This window comes from Antechinus flavipes, chromosome 2 (assembly GCF_016432865.1).
Source record: "Antechinus flavipes isolate AdamAnt ecotype Samford, QLD, Australia chromosome 2, AdamAnt_v2, whole genome shotgun sequence".
Taxonomy (NCBI): Eukaryota; Metazoa; Chordata; class Mammalia; order Dasyuromorphia; family Dasyuridae; genus Antechinus; species Antechinus flavipes.
Window position 1 is genome coordinate 368,372,349 of NC_067399.1, and position 17,280 is coordinate 368,389,628.

General features: G+C 35.9%; 1 protein-coding gene across 1 annotated transcript; it reads left to right on the forward strand.

Moving 5' to 3' along the window:
- The first annotated feature begins 281 nt into the window (after positions 1-281).
- On the forward strand, positions 282-1,336 carry LOC127546710 (elongation factor 1-alpha 1-like). Its single transcript, XM_051973688.1, has one exon. The coding sequence runs from the start codon at positions 344-346 to the stop codon at positions 1,334-1,336; it is 993 nt and encodes a 330-aa protein (XP_051829648.1). The 5' UTR covers positions 282-343.
- Positions 1,337-17,280: the final 15,944 nt, after the last annotated feature.

Sequence of the window (17,280 nt, forward strand, 5' to 3'; positions counted from 1 at the left end):
AAGCTGTGTTGAACTGAATGTGGCCATAAGTCCTTCTGTTTCTCTTTTTATACTAGGTCCTATTTGAGGGCTACTCCACAAGTGGCCCTCAGCAATTTTTATTTAGAAGTCCCAGGTAGAAAAAGAGTATAGAAAAGAGAGAAAAAAATCTTTCTCTCCTTTAAAAATGTTTAAACTAATGCAAGCCTTGATCTTCTATCCTCAGAAATCAACTGGGGTGAATTTGGCATTCATTATTGTTCTTTCGTTCAGTCATATACCGGCTCTTCATCAAGCCGTTTTCGCAACGGGTTTGCCGCCAGAACACAGGTGTTGTGAAAAGCATCGCTAAACCTCCACAAAAATGGGCAATGAAAAGACTCACATTAACATTGTCGTCATTGGACATGTAGACTCTGGCAAGTCCACCACTACTGGTCACCTCATCTACAAATGTGGTGGAATTGATAAGAGAACCATTGAGAAATTCGAGAAGGAGGCTGCTGAGATGGGAAAGGGCTCCTTCAAATATGCCTGGGTCTTGGATAAACTGAAGGCTGAATGTGAGAATGGTATCACTATTGATATCTCCCTGTGGAAATTTGAGACCAGCAAATACTATGTGACTATTATTGATGCTCCGGGACACAGAGACTTTATCAAGAACATGATTACAGGCACATCTCAGGCTGACTGTGCTGTCCTGATTGTTGCTGCTGGTGTTGGTGAATTTGAAGCTGGTATCTCAAAGAATGGGCAGACCCGTGAGCATGCCCTTCTGGCCTACACACTAGGTGTGAAACAACTGATTGTTGGTGTAAACAAAATGGATTCCACCGAGCCCCCCTACAGCCAGAAGAGATACGAGGAAATTGTCAAGGAAGTCAGTACCTATATCAAGAAAATTGGCTACAACCCTGATACAGTAGCTTTTGTGCCAATTTCAGGATGGAATGGTGACAACATGCTAGAGCCAAGCTCTAATATGCCTTGGTTTAAGGGATGGAAAGTCACCCGTAAGGATGGAAATGCTAATGGAACTACACTGCTTGAAGCTTTGGATTGCATCCTACCACCAACTCGTCCAACTGATAAGTCCCTTCGTCTACCCCTTCAAGATGTCTACAAGATTGGTGGTATTGGTACTGTACCTGTTGGCCGTGTGGAAACTGGTGTTCTGAAACCAGGCATGGTGGTCACCTTTGCTCCAGTCAATGTTACAACTGAAGTAAAGTCTGTTGAAATGCACCATGAAGCTTTGAGTGAGGCTCTGCCTGGGGATAATGTTGGTTTCAATGTCAAGAACGTGTCTGTCAAAGATGTCCGCCGTGGTAATGTGGCTGGTGATAGCTGGTGATAGACTTGTCCATGGGGTTTCTTGGCAGTACTTTGGCAAAGATACTGAAATGGTTGTACATTTCCTTCTCCAGTGCATTAGTATTTTACAGATGAGGAACTGAGCAAATAGTGGCTAAATGACTTGCCCAAGGTCACACTGCTAGTAAATATCTGAGGGTGGATTTGAACTCAGATCTTCTTGACTCCACACCTGGTGCTCTCTCCACTGTATCATCTAGTTGCCTCTGAATTTGGCATATTTGTCCATAAAGCTAAAATTTTGGAAAGATTCCTGGACTCTCTTGAAGAAGCTCACACAATCCCAGAACAGTTCACAGAATCCAAATGCCATAAAAATGCTAAAGAAGTCTTTTCAGCACCATTCTAAGATGATCCCTAAGATTCAGCCATTAGGGAGGACTCAGGATTACCATATTTGGTAATTTAGATATCACTGTCATCCCCAAACACAAAAATTTTCAAATTCCACAAATGACATTTTATAACATTTATCATCTTCAAGTCATGGATCTTAAAGACACAGAGCATATTCAGATATGTTTCTAATTACTAATATCCATAGATTGTTTATTCTTTAATGTCCCTATGACAACGAAGGATGCTTCATGTTATTTGACTGGCAGAAGGCAACTCAGAGTTCACCTTTCTCTGTATCACTCTTCTTCAGCTTCATCGCTATTCTGATCTGCTGACATGCAGTTGCAGGCTGTTCTGATTCAGGCCAGTTTGAGGCTTCAGGTTTGGACTGTAATAAAATATGACATTCATAAATCATCTAATAATAAATTAAAGGACTTTACTTACTTATAAAAGAGAAGAGATATCTGGCAAGGATATGGCATCGATTCAGTCTTGTCTTTGTGTTGGCTATATTTGTCTTCTAGAAGCTTGAGGAAGAAGCTTGGAGGAGAAGGGGCTCAAGTGTGAGAAAGTTCTTCATCAAAAACTTCAAAAAGGTTTTATTCAATTAAAAAAAATTCTTAATTTTCCTGTTCATAACAGAATTTTCAACATGATACTATAGATCTCTATTATATATAACTTGATTTTCTTTAAAGATATATAATAAGTTGCTTGCCATTTATAGTAGGATAAAGAGGGAGAGAATGGAATTTTAAAAAATGTTAAAATTGTTCTTACATGTAATTAGAAAAAGTAAAATATTTAAAAAACAAATGATTATTGATCAAAATAAAATAAAATAAAATGAGAGACTAAAGTGCTTCACCAATTTATTTCCCTTCTCCTCCATTTCCTGCCAAATATATAATAAAGAAATATCAAAGGGAATGGTTTAAAAAAAAAACTAGGGAAGGCTCATATGCACTGTTAAAAAGTGAAATAAGCAGAACCAGAAGAATATTATGCACTATAACAGTAATATTGTAATGATGATCAATTGTAAAAGACTTGAGTATTCTGATCAATCTGATGATCCAAACCAATGCCAAAGAACTTATGATGAAAAATGTTATCTGATGTACCTTCACAGATAAATTCTAAGTGCAAATTAAAGCATATCATTTTTCACTTTTTACTTTTTATTTATTTTTGCAACATGGCTAATATAGAAATATGTTTTGTGTGACTTTACAAATATAAAAATATCATATTACTTGCCTTCTTAATGGGTAGGGTAGGGATTCTTTTGCTTCTTCCCTCCAAAAGCTTTATTAATCCATTCATAGTCATTAAAAAATTCCTACATTGACTATGTTTGAAAATATATGTCTTAGTCTGCATCTTTTATCTATCACTTCTCTGTCAGAAGTTGTGAGCATTCATCATTCTCATTCTTCTGGAATTGTAATTATAGATTGCACTGAATTATCTAAGTCTTTCAAAGTTGTTAGTTTTTAATTAAGTTTTTTAAAATTACATATTTTTTTCCTCTTGGTTCTTGCTTTACTCTGAATCAGTTCAAAGTCTTCTCAAGTTTCTTTGAAACTATCCTCTTAGTGGCTTGGAGACACTTACATGAACTGATGCTAAGTGAAATGAGCAGAACCAGGAGATCATTATACACTTCAACAACGATACTATATGAGGATGTATTCTGATGTAAGTGGATTTCTTTGACAAAGAGATCTACCTCAGTTTCAATTGATAAATGATGGACAGAAGCAGCTACACCCAAAGAAAGAACACTGGGAAATGAATGTATACTATTTGCATTTTTGTTTTTCTTCCCGGGTTATTTTTACCTTCTGAATCCAATTCTCCTTGTGCAACAAGAGAACTGTTCGGTTCTGCAAACATATATTGTATCTAGGATATACTGCAACATATCTAACATATATAGGACTGCTTGCCATGTAGGGGAGGGGGTGGAGGGAGGGAGGGGAAAAATCGGAACAGAAGCGAATGCAAGGCAAATTACCCTGGCATAGGTTCTGTCAATAAAAAGTTATTATAAAAAAAAACAACAACAAACTATCCTCTAAGTCATTTCATATAGTACAACAATTTTTCATATAGTGTCACATAGTAAGTGCTATATAAATGCTTATTTCCTCTCCTATCCCCTACTTAAAATAAATTATTCAGCCATTCCTCAATTGGTGAATGCTCCATTAATTTCCAAAGGTTTTTTTTTTTGCTATTATAAAAAAACTGCTATGAATTTTTATTTTGTTCTCCTTTCCTCTTTCTGGATCTCTTTGAGTCATATGAACATACAGTTTAGTGACTTTTTTAGGATATTTCCAAATTGGATTTCAATGCACACCTCCACCAAAAAGTGCCTGTTATTTTTGTAGCTCCTCCAACAATTGTCATTTTTCCACCTTTGTTTTATTTGGAGGTAGAACTTCAAAGTCATTTAAATGTAAAAAAATTATTGATGATTTTAATCATTTTTCATGGATTTTGTTCCATTGGAACTATTTGTTTATATTCTTGTAACAGCACATCTTGTAACAAGCATTTATTAAGTGCCTACTATCTGTTAAAGACCCATGCTTCCTGTTTCTAGTACTAGGGACTTCAGTTGTTGGGGTCCCTTTGGTTCCATGGTCTAGGATAAGAGTTTAAGTGTGAGGGAGTTTCCCTAAATTCCCTGGGACTAAGGATTTATGATATGGAGGACCCTCGCAGGTAGTCGTATGCTAGAGCTACTCAAGAGCTGACTACATTACTTCGACAACGATATTGTATGAGGATGTATTCTCATGGAAGTGGATTTCTTTGACAAAGAGACCTAACTGAGTTTCAATGGATAAATGGTGGACAGAAGCAGCTACACCCAAAGAAAGAACACTGGGAAACGAATATGAACTATTTGCATTTTTGATTTTCTTCCCGGGTTATTTTTACCTTCTGAATACAATTCTCCCTGTGCAACAAGAGAACTGTTCGGTTCTGCAAACATATATTGTATCTAGGATATACTGCAACATATCTAACATATATAGGACTTCTTGCCATGTAGGGGAGGGGGTGGAGGGAGGGAGGGGAAAAATCGAAACAGAAGCGAGTTCAAGGGATAATGTTGTAAAAAAATTACCCTGGCATGGATTCTGTCAATATAAAGTTATTATTAAATAAAATAAAATTTAAAAAAAAGAGCTGACTACATTTAATAAAGTGATGGAAAATATAATAATGTAGATTAAATTTAAAAGTGTGTTTTGCACACTTTCTGAGGGTCTTCTATTCCTAAATTCATTTTATTCTTTTGACTAAGTAAAAGAGACCATTCTTTGCCTTATCTTTACCTAGCTTTAAACATTGAATGGGTGTTGCCTAAGACAAGCTGAGATCTGGGAAAGAGCTTACCTTTAAAAGGCCAAGATCTCCCATTACCTACAGGGCCTTCTCCAGTTATCCTAATCTACATCAAGTCCTTGGACCCAGATGATTCTGGAAGAGTGAGGCTGGTGATTTTGCATAGCCTTCCTTCAATTGTAAGTCATGACATCTCATTCATGAAGTCATGGTCCTCTTCAAGAACCAAGGATAAAGAATAACAACAATCCGCTCAAGAGCTTTTTAAACATTTAAAGGCACCCCACTGCATGTAAACTCCTGGTAATCATGTGTGAAGAAACCTCTTTAAAATTCCTGAGATTATAGAGATTTGTTATGGGAAAAATCCCTTTAAAAAAATTCTAGCCCTGAGATTAGAAGATTAGTGTGTAAGGGTCAGTTTAAGGCCCATAAAACTAGATTAACTCTTATAGTTCTTTGGCTTTGAATAGGGAGTCATATATAAAAATCCTATTTGGGTTCCCTGACCTGGAATTGGTGGAAAGGGCCTTTTTCAGTAATATCAAGTCTGAGATTAGGGACAATGTTGGCAGACCCAAAGTTAAGCAACCTAGATATGAAATAATTTTTCCAAAGACCCTGAGATTAGGCATATGGGGTACAAATATCCTTCTCAGGGATTTTGGGACTGGAATAAAAGCTCTCAGTATGAAACCATCTTCCATCTGCTTGGGCCTGGGGTGAGGATATCGATATTTATTTCTTTCAGGACTCCTTTACCTGAGATTGGATAATACAGAAGTCCCTGTGATTAAGGGCTTGAGGTAGGGACAATTCTCCTCAGGGTCTCTAGGTTTGTGTCTAAAGGTTTTAAGTGTGTGGTCCCTTTCTGGACTCCTGAGTCTGGGATTAAGGTGTTTCAAGTTTGAGGTCCTTCCAAATGCTCCTGACTTCGGATCAGGGAATCTCTCCTATTCTTTTGTCCCAGGGACTTGGAAATATAAGAAATCATATCAGGGGTAAGGGGCTGATAAGGTATCTCTGGTCTGAAGATTCCTACCAAGACAAACGAGCATCTCGGCTCCTTCAGTGGTATGTGTCCTGCTGGGACACAAGGGGGCACCAAAGCTCCATGTTGGGAGGCTGGTCCAGGCTCTGAAAGGAGCCCAGGTGGGTCTTGGAGAGGAGCATGGTAATTTCTCCATCAGTGTTAGGCAGTAGGACAGTGGCTGCCCTTAGGGAGATGGATGGAGGACAAGCATGGGCTCAGGAGAGCTGAAAGGCTCCTGGATGGTTTCTCTGGGCAGCTTCAGCCTGGGCAGCACTTTGCACTCTAACTTGTTTCAAAGCGGGAGTCCCAGCTGCAGCAGCTCCAGCTGTCTCCCCATCACCACCACTCCCTCTGATCTCTGCCCCCACTGGCTTGATCCTGAGAGAAAAGCTGCCTGGAGATGCCCCTAGTGTGCAGAGAGACACATGTCTGGCTTACGCACAGAAACACTTGAGCACACACATCTACATCTATTTCTCTAAAAGGTCTGTTAAGCTGGGAACAGGAGAGAGGGAGTGGGGACTTCCCCATCTGCATCTTTAATATTCTCTCCTAGGCTGGCAGGTCTTCAAAGGGAGCAGTAGCTAATAGGCCTGAGGACCTGAGAAGGCCCTGGGGGCAAGGTCTGGGACTAAGGAACAGAGAGAAAGGAAGAAATAGAGGCCAGGTTGAGGATCAGACTCTGGGGGAAATATAAATAATTACAAGCAGATATCTTATTTTAGAACCTCCTATCCGCCTTTCTGGAGCTGGCTCCCATTCCTGTATTGTGTTCTACCTCCATTTCTGCCTCTCAGATTCAGGAAAACAAAACACAAACAATGGCAACAATACAATTGAAATGGAATACTATGAAATTGTAATGATGACTTCAAGAAGAGATGTGAGAATGCATAAACCTCCCCTCTGTGCAGAAGTGGGGGTCTGTGGGTGTGCAACTCTCTACATAGAATATTGAACCTCGGTGGTTTTGAACTGCTTTTTTTCTTCTGCTTTTAAAAATTCTCTCTTATAAGGGAAAGATGCTGAAAGGGGGAAAGGAGAGAGAAATAATGGGAAATGTAATTTATGCAAATACAAACACTATCAATAAATTTTTTAAAAAGGATCCCTAACTTCAAAATTTAGTTCACATGCAAACTCCTAACTGGGCTTTTTTTTTTCTTGATCTTCACACCTGCTGATGTTCCCTTCCCATCCAGACTTGTTCAGTTATGTCCTACTCTGCATGACCTCATTTGCATTTTTCTTGGCAAAGATACTGAAATGGCTTGCCTTTTCCCTCTCCAGTTCTTTTATAGATGAGGAAACTGAGGTAAACAAGGTTAAGTGATTTGACAAGAGTCTCATAGCTAGTAAGTAAATGTCAGATTAGAGGCCAGATTTGAACTGATAAACAGTCCAGCAGTCTATTCACTGTAGCACCTCGGGGTAGGTCCTCCCTACCCCTGATACTTTATTATATTTATTTATATGTGATGTATTGTTTCAGCCTTTATCTTTGTAGCTCTAGTGACTGGCACATGGCACATTTAAGGATATCTGGAAACACCAAACTTCATCAATGGACAAAATTTATTTACTTTTAATCCATAAGGAATAGAAAATAGAGATAGTACAGTGAAAAAATTATTTCAAAACAAAATTATGACATCTATTTATAGTTATTTGTATTTTGCATAGAAATAAGAAATTATTGGAAATTACAGTAAAATTCTAAAGATAATAATAAAGAATAGGGATTGAATGTGTGATTTCATTGGTATAAGGAACTTCCCTTAATATAAGTTGGCACTTTCTAGCAATTTACAGTCTTAGTTGCTTAGAGACATTAAGGGACTTGTAGAGTCAGAATTTGTCATAGACATGAGTTAACCTCAGTCTTCTGGTTTTAGGGTCAGTTCTCTATCCGTTATGCCTTGTTTCCTCTCTTTAGGTATTTAATCAATGCCTGTCGTATTGAATTTAGATCTGGAAGAGACTTTAGAGAGCCTTTAACCCAAATTGCACATTTTTACAAATGAGAAAACCCAGTCAAGAGGTATGCCCCAAGTGATAAGGTGAATCCTTTGGATTTGGGACTTTTAGGTCCCAGTCCTTTAATTCCAAAGCTAGTGCTCCTTCTCCCACTTTTTCTGCTCCCAAAGAGTGCTGGTCACAATATTCTCATCAGGCAAGTACTGGTAAGCTCTGTTAGAACTGGAAATAGTCCTTCTACAAGTGTCATGATTTCAATCATAGACTTTTCTTTAGCTTAGCATAGACATCACTTTTAAAATCATATTTTATTTTTCCAAATACATGCAAAGATAGTTTTCAACATTCACCTTTGCAAAATCTTGTGTTTCAAAATTTTCTCCCTTCTTCCTTCCTCTTCTCCTCCCTAAGACAGTAAGCAATCTGATATAGGTTAAACATGTACAATTCTTGTAAACATATTTCCACATTTGTCATGCTGCATAAGAAAAATCTGTTCAAATGGGGAAAAAACATGAAAAAGAAAAAAAAAAACTAAGCAAATAAATAACAAAAAAGTGAAAATAGTATGTTTTGATCCACATTCGATGTTTATAGTTCTTTCTCAGGATGCAGATGACTCTTTCCATCCTAAATCTATTAGAATCATAGACATGACTTTCTGAAGGCTAAGGGGAAGAAAGAGAACATGAGATAAAGGTGAAACATGAGACTGACTCAAGACCAGGTGGAATTAAATATTAATAATAATGCAACTAATCTCATTTTCATAATTGCTTTCTTATATTAGACCTATGAGGTAGATGTTATAAATATTATTATTTCTCTTTTACAGAGAAATTAAGATCAGGGAGTTTATGGGATTTGACCAAAGTCATCCTGCAATCTCTTGATAGAGATGACTTTTTTGGGCTTTTTGTAAGAAAAAAGTATTTTCAGATGATTATAGATATCCCAAGTAAAATTTTTAAGAAAGGGATTTCCCTTACTAGAGGTCTTTAGCACTTTTATGAAGTCATGAATTTCTCTTGCCTCTTGCTTTAAAAAAGGATATAGAATATTTTACATATTACTTTCAAAATGGATACTTTCCTTGTGTTTTCTTCCGAACTTTTCTTCTGCACATTAAAAAAAAGTCTTAAAAACTTAAAAAAAATCAATACTATTAATGCAACACTTCTTCTCCTCCCAGCTCAAAATTAAGAGAAAGAAGGGGAAAGTCTTGGGAGTAAATGAGCATAATTAAATTACTGTTTAAAAATATATATGTTCTTTCTGCATCTTATATCTATTGATTACCTTTCTGCTGGGAAGTGGGCACCAATCTTTGTTCACAACTTCCCTGGAATGGTGGTTGATCATTGTGTTGGTGTCATTGTGTTGGTGAATTCTTAAGATTTTCAAAATTGTTTTTCTTTGCAGTATTGTTGTACTTATCCTCATGTTTCTGCTCACTTAACTGGTCATCAATTTATACTGTCCTGTATTCTCTGAAATTGTCTCTATATTTCTTATGGCAAAATAATACTTCATTACATTAATTTTCCACAAATTGTTCAGCCCTTTTCTAATCGTCTAAGAGGCAATCTATGATTCCCACTTAAATACTGTTTCTTTGCTTTCCCCTTCTTTTACTAAGGAATATAATTTTAATTATGATAATGTTTCTGTCTCTGTATACCAAACTATCATAGAGACAATTATCACTTCCTGAATAATGCTTGTAGAATATATGTAGAAAGTCTGGTGCAGAATTTTTCCCTGCCATCAGGGTAGAACGTGCACATGGGGGAATTGATAGGACAAGGGCAGTAATGGTATGTGATGCTTATGTCTGAACCTGCTGTTGACCTTTCCTTTGAAAAACTGCTTTTTATGTGGCTGTGAATTCACCTTGCTTTCTAGCCATATATCTTTACTCCAGGACCAAAGCACTGAGAAATCCTTATTGGGAGGGAAGTGACTTGGAGAAAGGGGCTCTGAAGCCGTGGACCTCTCCCTAGAGGCCTTGCTGGGATGCTGGGATTGGAAATGAACAAATGAATAATTAATAGATAGTTCCACAAATATATGGATTAACAAGCAAGGATTTGGGAGGGTGAGCAAGGAGGGGACCCTCCTCTGTGTTAATATTTATTAAACTCACAGCCATGTCTTTCAAGAGCTTCATAAATATTAATTCCTAATTAAACATTTACATGAAGAAGTGTTTGTTTTCTCCCTAAAAGAACCCATTTGGATTCCATATAGTACTGGCAGGATTTGGAAGAATCTGTTTTACACTAAGACTTTTTTCATAAGGTTTTGGAAAATATGACAGACTCTAGTTTGGGCATGTAAATTCCAGTAGGCTAAGTTTCTCAGTTCTGGGATTATCATTCAACAACATTTCATTCAACAAACGTTTATTTATACCATTTAATTTTTATATTAATAATTTAATGATTGTCAACAAATGCAAATGTTTTAAGCTGCAAAGAATGAAAAAGAGGATTGTATGTGAAACCAAGAACTTTTGTTAGGTGGTTTGTAAAAAAAAAAGCATAAGTTAAATTTAACAAGATAGTAATGAAATGCCATTTTCCCTTTCTGAATATTTTTCTTCTGTGTATTTTAAAATGTTTTATTGATGCTCTTTTTCTTTTTTCGCTTCTCTATCATTATCCACTAAATCATTCCTTTCTCCTTGAAATTGAAGTTCCCCTTGTAAGAAAACAAATCAACACATTAGTCAAATCTGAAAATGTGTATTTTATTCTGCATCTCTAGTCCATTACTTCTCTGCCGAGAGACAGGAGGCTTGTTTCATTTCCAGTCTTCTGAAGCAGAGTTTGATCACTGAGTTGATGAGAGTTTTAAAGGTTTTTCAAATGTTTGGGAATCAACAAACATCTCTTAAATGCCTACTGTTTAGAGGCATTTGAGTTCAATGTTGGTAGAACACCTCATTTCACCAATAGTAGTGATGAATATGATACAGCTGTGGTAGGAGACAAATGAGGAAGAGTTGTACCCAACAGTCCTATGCAAATAATATATACACATGACAACTTAGAATAGTGGAGAGAGAAGTGGATTTGTAGTATTACTGGAGGTCTTTTGTAATTGTTGGGGAAAAAAATCATTTGCCCAGTGGCCAAACTTCTGGTGATGGATCTCCCCACATTTGGCTGGGTTCATTCTTGGGGATTGAGTCCCCAGGATTCAAGCCTTTCTATCTTTGAAAGACTAAATCATAAGTCCCTCCTTCAAAACCCTATCATCCTTATTATACCACAACCTCACAATGAGGTACGAAAGGAGGTCTTAGGTGAAGTAGAAATGAGCATAGAAAATATATATTGGTATAGACAGAATGAAATGGTAGAGAAAGCATTGGATTTAGAATTGGGAGATTTCTATCACTTGAGACCTCAAAAACTGAGGAAATTTACAGGTCAATTTTCAAGGATTATTTGAATGCTAAAATTTTGTGGTTCTTTAAAATTAGAAACTGATAAAGATATAAGAAAAGAGCACAAAGTGCTAGGAAATCATTGCTAAATTAGTTACAGTAAGGGCTGTCCATGAATAGATATTCAAATTTAATGAAGGATTATTGTTAATGTAGAATTATTGTTAATAAAAATACTCTCAATAGCTGACATTTATGTAAAGGTTTAGGTTTGCAAAGTCCATCACATTTGAGATCATTTGACATCACAATAAGCACCAGCTGTGTGCAGGAGCCTGTGTTGAGCTTGAATAAGAAATGTTAAACTATTGAATGGTTTTTGATAAGACAATAGGCATGTCATTTTGGATATTCATGTTGATTTTGATTTTTTTTTTGTTTTGATGGTTACAAGTGTTGAAAATCCATATTCACAAATTTATGTTGTTGCAAGCGGAATGAACAAAGACATGGAGATGAAAGAGAGCAGGATAAGAATGGGAGGGTGGAAATGTGTTGTACTTTGGTTGGAATGGAAAGCACAGAAAAGGGTGCGTAGTAAGGCTATGCACATAGCTAATGACTGCTGTCAGTTTAACCACCCGGAGGTGCTGCTTGTCATTAACCCAATCCTAGTTGCAACATAAACCAGGCAAGGGGAAGAACCAAGATTACCTTGGTAGTTCAGATGTACTCTAATTGCCGAGTATTTTCTGGGGAAGTAACAAGCTCTGTTATGGTTCCAAAAGAACTGGTAAATTATTTTGTCCTATTTTCATTTCTTTCTGAAAATGTTGTTCTTCTAAAGCAGGAATTTTTAATTTTATATGATCTCTTAATTTTATATGGATTTCTTTGACAGTCTGGTGAAGCCTATGGGCCCTTTCTTAGAAAATTGTTTTTAAAGGCATAAAATAAAATTAATAACATACAATACAATAACAAATTAATATCAAAATATTTTAAAAAATCAAATTTGTGGTATTTTTTATTTTTCTTTTTTTTTTGCTGAGGCAATTGGGGTTAAATGACTTGACCAGAGTCACATAGCTAGGGAGAGTTAAGTGTCTGAGGCCGAATTTGAACTCAGGTCCACCTGACTTCAGTACTACTGCTCTATACATTGTGCCATCTAGCTGGTATTCTTTATTAACACATTAAATAATACATTTAAATATATCAACACAAGATAATACATTTAAACTATAAGCAAATTTAAAGTTGGATTTTATTTTTTGAAGATATATCAGTGTGAAGGGTATTGTTGCTAGTCTGAATAAGAAATATTAAACTATTAAATAGTCTTTGATAAGACAATAAGCAAGTCATTTTGGATATCCATGTTGATTTTGATTTTTTTTTTGTTTTGATGGTTACAAGTATTGAAAATTCATTTTCACAAATTTATGTTGTTGAAAATGGAATTAAAGCTTTTACTGCTTGCATTAGAAGGGGAAGATAGCTTTCTTTCAAGTAGAACTGGAATTCTATATTGCTTGTATAATTTTTAATAATTTGTTTTTTGCTAAGTCTAGACAGATATCTAGAATTTTTTGTTCATATTTTTATAAGTGAAGTAGAAGATATTCAACAAATTCATATGGCAAGTAAGCAAAATAAGACAGGTTTTACAATTTGTCCAAAGTATTAGCACTTTTAAAGACTTTTAGCTTTCAGTGTCCAGAAGTCATATCCTTGCTGGGATCTGGCAATTATTATAGAATTACAAGACTCTTTGTGTCATATGAAATAGTGGCTTTCATTTGTTACCTAATTGCAGTTTTCTCAAAAAGTTAATTTTTAAAAATATGTGGTATTTTCACAGAATAATAATACGCAAACACCACTTGTATGACATATTGAATCTGTATGTCTTTACATTAAAACAGACAATATAGAAAAAAAGAGTGTGAAAAGAAAAACAAAAGAATGATGCTCTCAATTCACAGACTGTGTTCTCAGTTACTTTAAATAACATACTTCAAAAAGTATGTCATACAGCAGGCATGTTTGAACTTGCCTGGTCTATACATGCAGCTCCAGAGTCTATCCATGTTTAAAAGGCTGCACCATCTTCCAGAGAATTCTTCATTAAACTGTTCAGCTTTGAAAAAATTTTAAAATGAAAATGACATATCTTCTTCTACCTATTGACAAGGAATAATGGAAAACAACTTGTATATTGGGATCAGCAATGTGAGGATATTAAATTTGGTAGCTGGATAACCACTACATGCAAAGTTACCCAAAAATTGGCCAAGTCATTTGAACACATAGAGACAGAAGGCTGAGATCCTGTGATCTAATGGCAAGTCTAATGCTTCACTAATTTCAAAATAATGATGAGTATAAATAACATATTGAGATATTTGCAACAACTAGAATGATATGAAAATGCCTATGATTTTTATTGATAACAAAGTTATAAGTTCTACTAATATTAATGTGGTTTGTTGCTTGCAATTGTAATAGAAGAAAAGGCTAAGTTTCAGTTAAATTTTAGTGAAAATTAGGATGTAATTTTTTTCTCCACTCAAGATAATGGATCCCCTGAAATCTATCTGTGGTCCCATTTGGGAGCTTATGTATCTCTGAGTAAGAATTTCTAATTTAAAGAACATGGATGTCATGATTTGCATAATTTGAAAAGCTTTTGAGACTTTAGAAAACAACTGGAAGCTCCCTTTCAAGGGGAATCTGTAATGAATTGTTATTCCTATATTATCTCTGAATTCCTCTTCTGTATCTGGGTCTAATTACTGTCCACCATATCTTCCTTATGGATTTGTTACACTCAGCTAATTGCTACCCCACCTCTCCTTCTACTAATTCTGTTCTTATTGAATAAGGCATACCTTACTGCCATTGTAGCACTGAAGTCAGGGGATAATGCTCTAATAATTGTCAGGCATATCATACCAATCTGTTTTCATGTATATAATTCAAGTTTTTATTATATATGGTTTTTTTTTGCATTCGCATATAAGTATATGATTCAATACATATAATTTCCAAGAATGCAGAGATATCCTGTAACTGGTCCTTGTCTTCAGACTGCATGGTAAATAAACTCTTTGATAGGCTGCAAATGAATATTTAGATCTGAAGGCACATTTAAAGACACTAGTCAACATTTGAGTTTTTTCAGTCTGCTGGATGATGCTAATGAGATAATATGATAACATTATATATAATATATAATATGATAATGAGATAGTAAAAGATAATGTTAAAAGAGGAGAAGTCTCTGGCATTCTCTATCCCTGAAAGATATGTGGTCCAGGAATATCTTTCTTTCTGTTGGTGTTTGTTTTTTTATTTATTTTTTATTTTTTGCTGAGGCAATTGGGATTAAGAGACTTGCCCAGGGTCATACAACTAGGAAGTATTAAGTGTCTGAGGCCAAATTTGAACTCAGGTCCTCCTGACTTCAGGGCTGGTCCTCTATTCCTTCTGCCATCTAGCTGCCCTTGTTCTTTCATTTTAGTTGGAGATTGAAAGATACTTCCTTGTGATTAACAAACAGCCAGGAGAATAAGTCATGGGCAGATTTGGAAGTGGAATCCAAGCTGGGATTTGTAGTCAGTTGATCCAGTTTTGAGACTCAGGAAGTGTCTCAATCTTTGAGATTCAATTTTGGGGTAATTGAGACAAAGGTTCATCCAACAGAGATAATTGCATTTGCAATATGTGGAACCAACATTACATTAAAAAATTTACATAAATTACATAAAATCTTCTGTACTCCTAGTCCAATATTTTTTCTACTCTCATGCCTATAACTTTCATTAGATGAATTCCACCACTGGTCAAGAGATCTTTTTTCCTTTAATATAACACTCAACAAAAACTTAATAAACTTAAGTTTATTAATTAGTTAATAAAACTTAATAAACCACTTAATAGATATTTATTAATTTGTTAACTTGTATAACCATTTTAGACTTAAAATTCACATCTCTTATCCTCTCTATCACATTGTCTTGTCATGAAATATTTCCATTATTTATTGTTCAGTCATTTCAGTTATTTATGATCTCCTTTGGGATTTTCTTGGCAAAGATACTGGTGTGGTTTACCGTTCCCCTATCCCAGCTCATTTTATAGATGAAGAGACTGAGGTAATCAAGATTAAGCGCCTTGCCCAGGGTCACACAGTTAGTAAGTGTCTGAGACCAGATGTGAAGTTGGGAAGTTGAGTCTTCCTGATTTCAGACCTGGCACTCTGTGCACAATGGCGCCTTTATCAGGCATTGTCCCTTTTCTGTTGCTGAATGAATGGAAAAACTCATGAATTCTTCTGTGGGAAATTCCTTTAATCTTCTCTGGCTCCATCCAAAAAATGATGAGATTGATCTCTGAGTATCCTTCTCAGAACCTTAATTCTCTCTTGAAATTTTATGAAATTTCCTCTGCTATATTCCCTATCCCAGTCCCCATATCTCTCCAGTTCTTTTCTTTCTTTTCCAAAACTTTATAATCCGTGAGGGTTCTTTCCATATAGTAGCACAACATATTCTCCCCTGGCTCATCAGAAGGGGGTAGCTATTCTCAGGTGTGACAATTCTCCCTTCACTGCCTTAAGCTAGTCTACCTACTACTTTTTTTTACCTCTGGTTTGTATTTTCCTCAATTTTCCTGAGTCTTTCTTTCCTCCTTTCCTCGTTGGTGTATTCTTCTTCTCTTTTAAGCAATACTTCTTTCTCCCAGTGAATTAAAGTGCTGAGAGATCTTCCTTTACCAGATCTTTTATCTTTCATAGAACAGGGACCAGTTTTCCCTTAGGATACACATGCTTATCTTGAGCAAATCATTTCATATCTTCAGGCCTTAGTTTTCTCATCTGTTAAGTGAAGAAAGTTTCTCTTTCAGGATTGTCCTGAAATCAAATAAGGTAATTTATCAAATAAATAAGGTCCTGAAATCAAAGAAGTGAGTTGAAATCACTTGAAGATTATAAAGTAATATGTGGTACAATGGAATGAATGGAGGATTTGGAGTTGGACATGGAAGTGAATATCACCTCTGTTACTTATTATTGGTATGATCTTAGACAAAGTCACTATAAAATAAAGAGCTTAAATTAGATGATTTTTGAAGTTTCTTCTACCTCTATGTCTAGTCAGCTATGACTGGTTGTAAAGGGTCTTGATTCGAACAAAACTGTCCAAGAGTGATACAAGAGGCAGTGTGTTTCTCATCCCTGGAAATAAACCAGAAAGAAGTTAGATGACACTGTCAGACCGTAGAGGAGACTCCTCTCCTGGATGGAGAGTTGGACTAGAGACTTCTATGCCTGATGATGGTAAACACTTAAATATTTGGTGATTGACTTTCCTAGGTCTCACATTCTAAGTATTTATACTTCTAGGATTCTATGAGATTTCCTGATGAAGGCTCTAATGACAGGACCTTGCTATTTTTGATATTAGGGATGGATGTTTGCTCCACTTTATATTAATTCCTAGAAACAACATCTTCCTTCTTCACAATTTAGACCAGAAGTGGAGGCTGGGGGTTGGGGAAGACTTGGGCCTGGTTAATTATTCAATGATTTAAATAAGATAGCAAAGGTTGTTTTTTTATTGATTTGCATATAAAAGTTATGAAACCCAATATATTGTGAACACAGACAAATTAGTGGCCCATAAAAAGCATGACTGAATTACTGTTTTATTAAAGCACTAAGAGAACTCACCAAAGCATCTGAAAATAAAGGTCAAAGGGAAGAGAAAAATCTCACTGTGTGCAATTTAATGGGCCCAGCGAAGGC